The sequence below is a fragment of the Mesoplodon densirostris genome, chromosome 7, assembly GCF_025265405.1.
Source record: "Mesoplodon densirostris isolate mMesDen1 chromosome 7, mMesDen1 primary haplotype, whole genome shotgun sequence".
NCBI classification, from domain to species: domain Eukaryota; kingdom Metazoa; phylum Chordata; class Mammalia; order Artiodactyla; family Ziphiidae; genus Mesoplodon; species Mesoplodon densirostris.
The window spans coordinates 56,260,701-56,273,404 of NC_082667.1; the positions used below are offsets into that span (position 1 = coordinate 56,260,701).

The 12,704-nt window shown below is 39.8% G+C and overlaps 1 protein-coding gene across 1 annotated transcript in view; it reads right to left on the reverse strand.

Annotated features, from left to right (window-relative positions):
- Window positions 1-241: 241 nt before the first annotated feature.
- ACER3 (alkaline ceramidase 3) overlaps window positions 242-12,704 on the reverse strand; it is a 198,914-nt gene continuing 186,451 nt past the window's right edge. Inside the window, exons 10-11 of the mRNA XM_060104360.1 lie at window positions 8,064-8,109; window positions 242-7,532 (exon numbers count right to left, since the gene is read on the reverse strand). Of these exons, the coding sequence (XP_059960343.1) occupies window positions 7,479-7,532; window positions 8,064-8,109 (100 nt within the window). The 3' untranslated portion in view covers window positions 242-7,478. The remainder of the gene's footprint in view (window positions 7,533-8,063; window positions 8,110-12,704) is intronic.

Consider the following 12,704-nt stretch of genomic DNA (forward strand, 5'->3'; position numbering starts at 1 on the left):
TCAGACAAAACTAAGTAAATTAAGGAAAAAAAAAAAAGAAACATATGCTTCTATAAATTGAGGTGGTGTATTCATAAATTTGTTAATCTACTACAGAATTCTGATGTGACAGTTCACAATTGTCTACTTCCTCATTTTCACTGGAAATTAAGGTTACTAAGGGTTAAGAATTCTAATCAGTATACATAAATAAAAATACTAGAAACAATAAAGAAGGAAAGCAATCTTGAAAGGTCGGAAAGAAATGAAGGATGTGTTTTTGTTAAGGAAAAAAGGAGAGTAATTTTGTCCTAAAGTAGTTGCTTAGAGGTTGTCAAATGGTTTTCCAGAATGAGAAAGAGGAAAGCAAAGACAAAAACCTGAATGGGTATAGAAAGTTGTAAAGGGTCTGCAGACGGTGGGGGGAGGAGGAGAGGTAGAGAAGGGAATGGGGGTGGGGAGAATACCTTATTCATGTGGTCAAGCTGGCTAAGACTGAATGCATTTATTTATAATTTAAAAAAATGAGCTCAATGAACTGCCTGATCTCCTTGCTTGGTGCCCGCAATAAATGCTGTATTTGCCTTCATCACACACACACACACACACACACACACACACGAAGAGCTCAATAGTGTACAAATGCAAAACTAGAGGTTGAAATTCCCTGTTAAAAGGATGGAGTTTCTTGGATTATTGGTCTGTATTTAATGAGACAAAGCAATTACTGTCACTTTGGTCACATAGGTGAGTATTTTTTCACAGTGACCTATAATATTATTTAATTAAGCGTTCAAACCTTTTAACAACTTCTCCAAATCACATTCTAAATGAAGTCTTCTTGACCTCTGACTTTGAGATTTCCCAGAGGGCCCCTGGAAAACCTCAAAGGATTTGTTCTCTCACTTCATAAAAAGAGAGGTGTTAAACTAATTAGGTTTATTTGGTATGTTAAATTGCATGGCAAGCATTGTCAAATAAGTGATGCTTAACCTTCCCTAGATTATAGTTCCATGGGTATGTGTTATTAATATAAGTATTTCAGAAACTGTATGAAAGTTCTAGAAGTTTATGTCATAGCTGTCCATGATATGTCCTGGTATAATGTCATAACTCCATTTATCTTGAAATGCTGAATGTCACAGAGTCAACCAAATTTCCTTTTCAACTACATTTTAATGAACTCATCAGGCCTTTAACCATAGCCATTTTAAGCTTTTCATCATTCACAGATATTGTTTTACTCTGATGCCTTCCTGAAAACTCTTGTAATCAGCTACAGGCTTCATTTTCAAGATCTTCTCAGAGATCCATGGAAAAGACTGTAACAGGTACCCTGAGGTACAGGCTTACATAACTTTAAGATCACACCACTGGACTTAATAAGGATTTCCAGAACTAATGGAGAAGCTCATGGGTTCATGAAATTGCTAACCGAAATCAAGAAAGACCTGAATTTATCACATGGGACCGAGTAGAGTGATGAAGAATGATTATGATTCCTTCTATGACTTTTGCTTGGAATATTGCTGGTTCTTCATTTTTAAAAAAAAATATTTATTTGGTTGTGCCGGGTCCTAGTTGCGGCAGGCGGGTTCCTTAGTTGCAGCAGGCAGCCTCCTTAGTTGAGGCTCCTTAGTCCTGGCTAGTTCCCTGGCCAGGGACGGAACCCGGGCCCCCCTGCACTGGGAGCATGGAGTCTTAACCACTGCGCCACCAGGGAAGTCCCTTATTGCTGGTTCTTTAATGTTCTATTTTCTGGATTTAAAGAATGCCTTTTCTCTTAAGCTATCTAGCACTTACAGCAATTTAGTAGATCATATCTTTGTAAACAAAAATGAAGGATTTATCTTTTCTCCTTGTCTGAACCCTCCAAAATTTGGAAAAACTCTTATTGAATACTTATTTCCATGGCAATATAGTTATTTGAACAAGTTCAATAAGAATTTGTTCTCCCTGTAACAGGACACAAATGGAAACACTGATGATATTACCAAGGCTTTGACTGGAATGTCATATTTGAGGATGATGTGCATAGATATGACCAGTTTTAAGGAATTAATAAGGCTGACTTTAAGGAGCCAGTGCTTACAAAGTCCTCCTGGAAAGCTGCCTAGTGCCTGGGTTACAGGGGTCCCAGCCTTACGGGTGAGTTAGGAAGGCCACTTCCTGGCAGGACCAGAAAGCTTAAAATATTTTGGGGACCTGGAGAAGGAGGGATTCATCCAAATCTGAAGGCATGCAAGGGAAGTCTGATGGCAAGTTCTCAGCTTGGATTCCTAGACTCGAGGAATTTAAAAGTCTAATCTGGGATTCCTAATAAAAGTTCAAAAGGCCTATGTCATCAATTACTATTCTCATTGCACTTATATAAACAATCAGGCCAAGTTTGATGAGACTAGACTCGTTTTGCAAACAACCGTCTTACCTTGATTATCTTTGACAAAACTAGGGTGATTATAAAGACAAATTTTATGTTTCAATGGAAAACTATAATATACCCACGCGGATTATCAGATTCTAGTCCCGTTCATTCTCCTTGAGCTATTTTCACCTCTTTGCAAGTCGGATCCTGCCATCTTGCGCATTTTGTCACTAATTAACATTTCCAATTTTCTACCACCCTTCTGACTTGGCATTACTAAGAACTAAAACTGCCCTTTTCCTGAAGCCCTGCAAGCTGAAGCTGGGTGTAACTTTAAGGGATTTACCACCACTACAGTTTGGGCCACTCAGGAAGTTCACCAGAACATGGTCCTTTGAGCTCTGGGAAATAACCATGTGTGTGAGACTGCCACTACTAACCTGACTCCACTGTTTAAAGATGGCTTAAGACCAACATCTAGAAATCCTTTTGATTGACTGCCCTCTGTACTCAAAAACTGAGTTTATATAATCTGCTCCAACTATTAATTTTTGCTTTTCCTTTTGTTTCTCCATAAATGTATGCCTTCCTTCCCTTTGCAGATCTCTTATCTCCTAACTTCTAACCTGAATCTTCTCTCTACAGCCACCAACTTGGCTTCTGGTCTGTGAAACTTCTTGCAAAGTTTTAGGGGAAATAAAAGGGTCCAGAATACACTACTGTGGCATAAAAAACATTTTGAGCTGAATGCATTCGAGAATCAACAGATGCAGGAAGAGGCTTTTTTCCTGAATTCCCTTTATCTGACTAAAAGCAGAACCTCCCTAAAGGACTCAACTGTCAAATCCTCTCCTGGGAGTTTCAGTGCCACATCTAAAAAGACGCTGTCATAGAACTATCGTATCTCCTACTTATTCTCCTAAGGGCCCATTTATCTTTCCTAAAAGTCATTTGTTTTCCCCTAAGTGCCCTTTCTCGCTGTCCCCTTCTCTTATTAAGATGGTATATAAGCTGCAAATTCTGCCTCAAGTCACATTTTTCTCTGAACTGCCATTTACATATGTAAATAAAAATCTGCCCTTTCTCTTGCTAATCTGTCCTTTGTCAGTTTATTTCACAGGACTCAACAACTGAATCTAAGAGCGTAGAGGAGAGGCTTCCCCCCCAACTGGAGAAACCGTTAAGTACAGTGGCACGCTCCCATAAACCTCAGAAACACTGGCAGCTTTACACCAGCCAGCAACTCCAATTAGACATAAAAGTTTCCTTATTCTTAAAGGAAGTGCAGGAGTTTAAAAAACAGCACTGAAGTTTTCCATTCAGATGGGTCCTGACGGTTCCTTTTTTTCCACTTACTGCCCCCTGCACAACAGACACTTAGCCAAATTTCAGTCATTACTTCCAAATGTTTACAGCATGGTGAGTAAGCGTAATTTTAGACACTGAAAAATAAGACAAAGTGATCAAACTAATTATATTATGGTATTGATATGATGCACAATGTAAGACAGAGGTAGATCTGCAAATTGCCACTTAGTTGCAAATTCCAATTAGAACTGGTTCTCTTTGAAACATCAGTTTTACATAAACACCTATCCAATAGCACATCATAAACCACAGGGCTAGAATAATTTTTTCTGTCATGTAAATGTGGAATTGAGAGCTAAAACTGTTAAACTTAGCAACAGATGATTTTTTTCAAGAGCAAAGTAATATGCAACCCATAGGACTCATAAGAAGCCCTTGAACTAAATTATTAGTCACCTCTAGGGACATTGGCTAAATTCTGAGGGTGTTGGCATTAAAACAGAACTTATTTTTTTTTCAGGCATTTAAAGATTTTCATGCATCGTGTACCTGAAGTTTTTGGTCTCTTGATTTTCTTTGACTCACACCTCTTCCTCTCCTTGGTATATGAAAAACCCTCTTGGTGTAAGGAAAGCCCAGTCCTGGAAATTTTTTTTTTTTTTTTTTTTTTTTTGCGGTATGCGGGCCTCTCACTGTTGTGGCCTCCCCCGCTGCGGAGCACAGGCTCCGGACGCGCAGGCTCCGGACGCGCAGGCTCAGCGGCCATGGCTCACGGGCCCAGCCGCTCCGCGGCATATGGGATCCTCCCAGACCGGGGCACGAACCCGTATCCCCTGCATCGGCAGGCGGACTCTCAACCACTTGCGCCACCAGGGAGGCCCTAGTCCTGGAAATTTTGCACTGAGGTTAAACCATAATATTTGATCTAATTCTAAACCAAATATCACTATTTGGGGGTCTCATTTGTGGATTATTCAAAAACAAATGTTTCTCCTGTTCATCATTAATTTATATAATATCACAAGGATAAAAGAGATCACTTCAGGAGTGGCAATGTTTCATGAAAACACCAAGGTGTGAAGGGGGAGGCAGGTAGAGTGACCAATCAGATGAACACAACCACCTTTCATCTAGTTTTTCCTCAAAAAGAGTCAAACTGCTTTCAATCTTTTGGAGTGAAAATGGCAGCATAGATAGTATAATAAAATGTGCAAGCTAACTGCTTCTTTCACATCCTCATAAAGTACTAATGTTTCCTAGAATATAATTTGCTATAGGGCTCAGAGACGAGCACCTTTCACATCAGTTGATATGCACACAAACCACTATCTGCTCAAAAGGAAACAGGTGTTTTTGTACACTCTAGTTAACAGCGACTCTCTCAAGAAAATAAAGTGGGGGGGGGAACGGTAATGACCCAACCCTGTAATAATACAACCCAGAAGGGAAAAAATTAAGCCATATAAAGACAATTTAGCAATATCCTAAAGGTCACCAGTATTTCCACAATACTTGACATGGCACAGATACAAAGTCTTGAGTGTGCTAATACTTAGGTTGCTAAAAAGGGAGCCACGTGTGAGACAAAAACTAACTTGCAAAATTAAAGAGCCTGGATTTAGTCTTTGCTTTCTCCTCAACCCTTCTAAAACTTCTTTGCTGAGCAGTTTCATGCCGTTTGTTTTTACAACAGAAACAAGGGTCTTTGAAGACTTGGCCACAGTGTTACAAGTCTCTAAGGTGCTGGACAGCTTTATTCAATAAGAAACTACAGGTGGCAGTGGCTGAACTGCTCATTCAACAAACTGCTCTAAAGGGCCTCAGTGTCAGGGCATGCTCTCTGTACCCTTAATCTGACCTTAATACTGCAGAACCTTAGCCTCACAGCGTTTAGCATTGTTAGGAAGGATGTACTTTGTTTTTATACAGATTCTTTATACAGAAGTATTTCTTAGTGAAAAGTACAAAAACGACAATAGTGTGAAACAAATGAACTCATTAAAAATTGTTAGATGACTGACAGCCTAGGTAGTTGCACTCGAATGTAGCCAGAAGCCAGAATCTTGTGGCAAAATAAAGAACAGTCTTACAGGCTTGTGTTGGAACTGTTTAGTTTATACTTTCCTAAGGCACAACCAAAGTTCTTTTAGATTTATATTTTGGCAAGTGTTTTTCTTGCTGGAGAATCATAAAAGCAGGTGGGAAGTATCTGCCTAATGGCATGTTGGCATGCTAAAGTAAGGAAAATAGTACTTGGACTAAAACTAAGGCCAGCAAGTGAAGAAAAACAACAAAATCTGTATTCGTTTTAAATTTGTACCAAGGCTTCTTACTGAATACTAGAAAAACAACAAAAGTGTCTTATACCTTTGCTTAAGAAAAAAGTGACTTTCCTTTGGAAGCCGTAGCTCAGAATTTAATCTGGGGTAATGACACCATGTAGTAAAAACAATCTGGATTTTATAATAATGTATAAGCAGGGAAAAGCTGTAAAAATGCTAAATGGTACAGAGCTACAAATATGGTGATATATGAGCAAAGGGGTCAAATCAGGTTTTTATTCCAGGCAGGTGTTATGTTTGTGAAGAGTGATTCAATTTGTTATACATTCAAATCCAAATTAGAACTAGCTGCCTTACAATGAGATTTCACTGCCATGTCTTAGCACTTTAATTTTTGGTAGTTCTGTTACAAGTTCAAGTAAGTTAGAGCTGTCTTCAACCCTTATATCTCTTTCCTTCAACAAAATGAAGGAGCAGGTATTCTAATAAGCTTTATGTACATAAGATCCTGATCGTTTTAGCTCTAGTTCACCCAACACATTTCCCTGGGCATAACCATGGCCTCTCTGAAAACTGGAAAATATTGCATAATTTTAAAAGTCAGAGTATAACGACATTTACTGGTAACTTCAAATGAGTTATTCTAAAAGGATGAAATATGTTTGCCCACCAATCATGTTTACCTAGCCATAAAAACAGTGACAACTTAAAGAACTGCAAAGATCAAAGGAAAGGGAGCAACCACCTTTAACTGGGTGGAGGTGGAACATTCTACAGGTGTCCTGGTGGCCTTCATAAAGGTTACAAGATGACCCACCCACCCTGCCGGGCTGTGACCACAAATGACATCCCAGAGCCCACCGCAAATCTGGAATGTGACAAGTATAGAACCCAGTGGCAGGTCTGAGCTTGCTTATAACACTCGGACCAGCACAGAGGCAGACCATGAAGAACTACCAGAATCCCACAGGTAGCTCTTTTCTTTTTTCTTTCTTTCTTTCTTTCTTTTTTTTTTTTTTTACCTTGGGAAACCATCCATGAGGTTACTATGACAAAAATATAAATCAAGGCTGAAATAGCTAAGTGCTGCCTTGTAGCTGGCCATCTGGATATGGGGTTTTGCCAGTCATTAGCTGACTGTTTTCATTATTTAATCAAATATTAAGAAAAGTTTAATTCACATGCAAGCCTTGTCAAAAAAGATAAAAAGGTTAATTTCCTATGATCAGCACAAACTGTTAACCTGTTAAGAAAAGCCCAATATTTCCAGCATTCGAGTATATACATACACATCATGTCTGTTTCTTTTGAAACATCTTAGAATGACGGTGAGGAGGAGGAAGACAAATGAGATAAAGACACAAGCTAAACATCCAACAAGCCCCATTCCTCATTCTCTGTGTGGCTGGCAGCATTAGTCAGAAAGTCACTCCTTTGCTGCGATGGTCATGATATATTTGAACGTGTAGATCTCTAAAGATTTCCTTACTCATTTGACCAGGCCTATGGTACGTGTTATTTTGTTTTATTGGTGAAATAATTCATCATTGCTTCCTGAGAGGCTCAAACAGGATCACTGGCCAGATTCCGAAGAGAAACTGTTTGGAAACAAGTTAGGACAAAATGAAAGAAGATAAAATTGTTCCATGTTATCCTTGAAAAAGAATGAAAAAGAACTCATGGGCTATGACTACAGTGGTTTGCTAGTGGTTGTCCTGGTATTAATAACCTGAGCAGAGCATATTCTTTCTAGGTCTACACCAGATCTCAGAAACTATTTTTATTTAATTTATTTAAATATATTAAGCATCTACTTTGTCAAGCATAGAGCTGGGCATTTAAATCACCTCAGATCTTTAAAATAACTCTACAATGTAGCTATTAACAGCTCCATTTTACTATTGAAGAAACTAAGGCTTAAGGAAAAGAGACTTGCCCAAGGTCATAGAGCAGTAGTGGAAGACTTAAGATCCAAGAGCATCTGGTCCCAAAGCCTGTACTCTCTCTGCTACATCTCCACCCCACCCCCTTCTTCCACCTCCATCCCATCCTTCCATTACCTCCGTCCTACACACACACACACACACACACACACACACACACACACACACCCTAGGAAGCGGACTTACCTTCACCTTTGGCCTGTATCTCAGGTAAAGTGTTCTTGTATATAAACTGAAAGAAAAGGGGAGGGGGGAAAGCTTTTCAGACAAATTTTTTAAAAATTGAAGTATAGTTGATTTACAATTCTGTGTTAGTTTCAGGGGTACAGCAAAGTGATTCAGATATATATATATATATATATATATATATATATATTCTTTTTCAGATTCTTTTCCATTATAGGTTATTACAAGATACTGAATGTAGTTCCCTGTGCTATATAGTAGATCCTTGCTCTTCATCTATTTTATATACAGTAGTGTGTGTCTGTTAATCCCAAACTCCTAATTTATCCCTCCCTCCCCACCCCCTTTCCCCTTTGGGAACCATAAGTTCATTTTCTATGTCTGTGAGTCAATTTCTGTTTTGTAAATAAGTTCAGACAAGTTTTTAAATTCACGCAAACTGGCTTACTGACAAATTTAACCACAGTGCCTCTGTATATACAAAGAAAAAGTAACACTGACAAATAAACTTTGTTCATTTAGCAACCTTTTTTTGAGGACCTACTCTATGCAGAACAGTTGGCAAGATCCTAAGAAAGACAGAAATGATCAACTCTCGGACTGTAACCTTAGGATGTTTGTAGTTTAGTAGGGAGCATTCTGCTCATGCTTGATGTGATTCATGTCATGATTGCCAGTTTCATCTCTGAAGATATATGGTAGTAAGAATTAAGGTAGAGTATTCCTAGAATATTTTAGAAACAGTTATACCAGCTCTATCAGGATTACAATACAGGTATGAAATAACCAGGAAGGTATCACTTCTTCAGAGAATCCTTTAAAATGAGTCACCTCTAAAGATGAGATCAGATTCTGGGCGTCCCTGGTGGCACAGTGGTTAAGAATCTGCCTGCCAATGCAGGGGACACGGGTTCAAGCCCTGGTCCGGGAAGAACCCACATGCTGCGGAGCAACTAAGCCCGTGCACCACAACTACTGAGCCTGCACTCTAGAGCCTGCACGCCACAACTACTGGAGCCCGTGCAGCTAGAGCCCGTGCTCTGCAACAAGAGAAGCCACTGCAATGAGAAGCCTGTGCACCACAACGAAGAATAGCCTCCGCTCGCCGCAACTAGAGAAAGCCTGTGTGCAGCAATGAAGACCCAATGCAGCCAAAAATAAATAAATAAATTTATTAAAAAAATAAAGATGAGATCAGATTCTAATATATCAGTCCGTACAGCAAAAATAAAGTTAAATTTACCTCTGAAAAATTTATTAAACTGTCCATAACTTAACAGCATAGTTTATATATAGTACACGATTTAACTGTATTTGAATAGTAGTATACAGTATAAGTACGCATGCAAAACATAATTTTATAGCATGAAAAATTTTCTCCTTTAAATAAGAGAATGAAAAGATCACGTATGTTTGAATTTGAGTAATTTAGTGTGGCTATGATGCCATTCTAATGTACCCAAAACTGGAACTGTAAAGAGAAGCATCATATATTATGAATACTTTACTGTCTTAGAATATAATCTTACTCTGACAATTTTTCAGATGTTAATCTCTAAAAGAAAGTTGCCATGTTTTCTCTTCTCTTTAGTGAAGAGTCCTGGACTGGGGCAGAGAAGCCCTGGGTTCCAAGCTTTGCTGTCACCTCCACCGCTCCCAACTATTTGTTAAGTACCTACGACATGGGGGCAAGCACTGGACCCAGAGCTTTATACACACTTCATTCTTAAACTACCCTACTAGGTAGGTATTATTATTCCTGTTTTGCATATGAGGAAGTCTCAAAAAAGGTCAAATATTTCATTCAAGGTGCTACAGCTAGTAAATGCTAGAAGCAGGATTTGAATTCAGGTGCTGTCTAATCATTATCCAATATATTCTACTCCAACTAGCCAGTGACCTTGTGTGTCACTTCTCTCTGGGCCCCAGTTTCCTTCACCATCAAATTAAGCAGTTATATTAGTTGATTTCTAAGGTCTTGATTGGTGTGGGGAGACAGAAAATTCTGGGCTCAAATCCAGGCAAGATCATGTGTGAGGCACCTGACTTCTCTGAGCCTGTCTTTCCTCAAGTGTAAAACAGGACCATCATGAGTATTAAAGGAATAATATATATCAAGCCCAGATGAGGCTATGAGCTGAAAATTCAAACTTTTTATTGTGGAAAATTTCAAACATAAACAAAAGTACCTATCATATAAAGTTGTTAAAAATACCTCCTTATCTTCCTTATATTTGCAGCATCTGTGGTGATGTTTCTTGTTACATTTCTGATACTGGTTATTTATGCTTTTCCCCTTTTCTCTTTTTTTTTTTTTTTTTTTTTTTTTTGCAGTATGCGGGCCTCTCACTGTTGTGGCCTCTCCCGTTGCGGAGCACAGGCTCCGGACGCACAAGCTCAGCGGCCATGGCTCACAGGCCCAGCCGCCCCGAGGCATGTGGGATCTTCCCGGACCGGGGCACGAACCCGTGTCCCCTGCATCGGCAGGCGGACTCTCAACCACTGCGCCACCAGGGAAGCCCTCCCCTTTTCTCTTTTAGTCTCACTAGATGGGTCAGCTGTTAATGTATCGCAGCTCCAAATCCACTCTTCTATATTCCATCCTGTTTGTGATGAAGATGAGACTACAAACTACATTCCTGCCTTGCCAGATGCTCCCTAATAGGCTCTGCTAATTAGGGCATTTGAAAGAGACTGAAAAGCTGGAGGAGAAAGAAAGGACTTTTCATTTTTGTTTCATTTTTATGAGGGGCCACTGGCTTGTGGTTCTTGTGAACAGCATCCTAACAACACTCCATCACTGTGGCAGCAACAGTTTTTTCCTGTAGTACCATTTTTTAAAATATATTTATTTTATTTATCTTTGGCTGCATTGGGTCTTTGCTGCTGCACGTGGGCTTTCTCTAGTTGTGGCGAGAGGGGGCTACTCTTCATTGCAGTGCATGGGCTTCTCATTGCGGTGGCTTCTCTTGTTGCGGAGCATGGGCTCTAGGCACGTGGGCTTCAGCAGTTGTGGCACGCAGGCTCAGCAGTTGTGGCTCGCGGGCTCTAGAGTGCAGGCTCAGTAGCTGTGGCGCACAGGCTTAGTTGCTCCATGGCATATGGGATCTTCCCAGACCAGGGCTTGAACCCGTGTCCCCTGTATTGGCAGGTGGATTCTTAACTACTGTGCCACCAGAGAAGCCCAGCAGTACCCTTCTTAAGAGTCCTGGGTCTCAGTGCCATGGGGTCTTTCATCTGAGCTCAGATAACAGCTCCAGCTGAACAGTGCCTCCTGTTCAGACATGAGTTTGGAGTCCCCAAGTTCTTCAATACTCCTCCTGTCAAGAGATAGACTCTATGACTTTGACCAATGGAGTATTGTGAGAGTGATACAATTTGAGTTGAGACTAGGTTAGAAAAGGTCCCACTGCTTCCACCTGGTTCTCTAGAGATGCTCCCTCTGAGGCAAGCCATCTGTCAGGTAAGAAGTATTCATTGCTGTATTATATTACATTGCAGTTATGTCCTTGGGACTTCGTGGGCAGTGTTAAAGTGCCAAGTTTTTAATTCTTGGGTTTGCTTTATAGTTATTTTTGTTTCTCCTTTTCTATCATTTGCCAGTTTCCCCAAGCATTTCCTCCCATAACCCTCCCTCTTAAATAGTTATTTCTAATATGCTATGGGCTGAGAATCTAAATATTCAATGCAGTAAGAAGTAGCAAAAAATAAAATAATTATACTTAGAGCCAGAGTTTAAAGAACTCTTCCATGATTAATAACCTTGAGCTCTTCACAGTATGAATTCAGTGATCCTTATTTAGTTGCCCAGAAGTTCTTTTTATATTATTCTCAAGTAGTTAAATTCAGGTTGCCTAAATAAGTTGATCTCTAGACAGGTGAGATGCAAATGTTTTAAAAGGTCTTCTAAAAATTTCACTTGAGTAAATTTTCACATTGGTTCAAAGGAAAATTTTCTTCCCCTTTCTATAAATATTTCAGCTTTCTCAATTCTTGAGATGAATTTGAGATTAAACATAGACTGATCCCCTGGTAAAGAGATCAATATGTACACATTCATTCATTAAATCATTTAACAATATATACTGAGTGCTTACTATGTGACAGGCATTGATTTAAACACTTGGGAGAGTAGCAGTGAATAAGGTAAAGTCCTCGCTCTCAAGAAACTTACAGTCTAGTTGGGGGAGGTAAACAAGTAAACACATCACTGGTTATAAATGCTGTGAAGAAAAATAAGGCTTGGTAAGGCGAAAGAGTGATACAGACGTTATTATTTGAGCAGGGTGATCAGAGAGAATTCTGATTCTATTTTTGCTATAAATGGCTGACCTCCAACAAATTCTTGAATTTATTTATTTTATTTATTTTTTGGCTGTGTTGGGTCTTCATTGCTGCGTGCAGGCTTTTCTCTAGTTGAGGTGAGCGAGGGCCACTCCTCACTGCGGTGCATGGGCTTCTCATTGTGGTGGCTTCTCCTGTTGCGGACCATGGGCTCTAGGCACGCGGTCTTCAGTAGTTGTGGCGTGCGGGCTCAGTAGTTGTGGCGTACAGGCTTAGTTGCTCTGCAGCATGTGGGATCTTCCCAGACCAGGGCTTGAACCCATTACCCCTGCATGGGTAGGCAGATTCTTAACCACT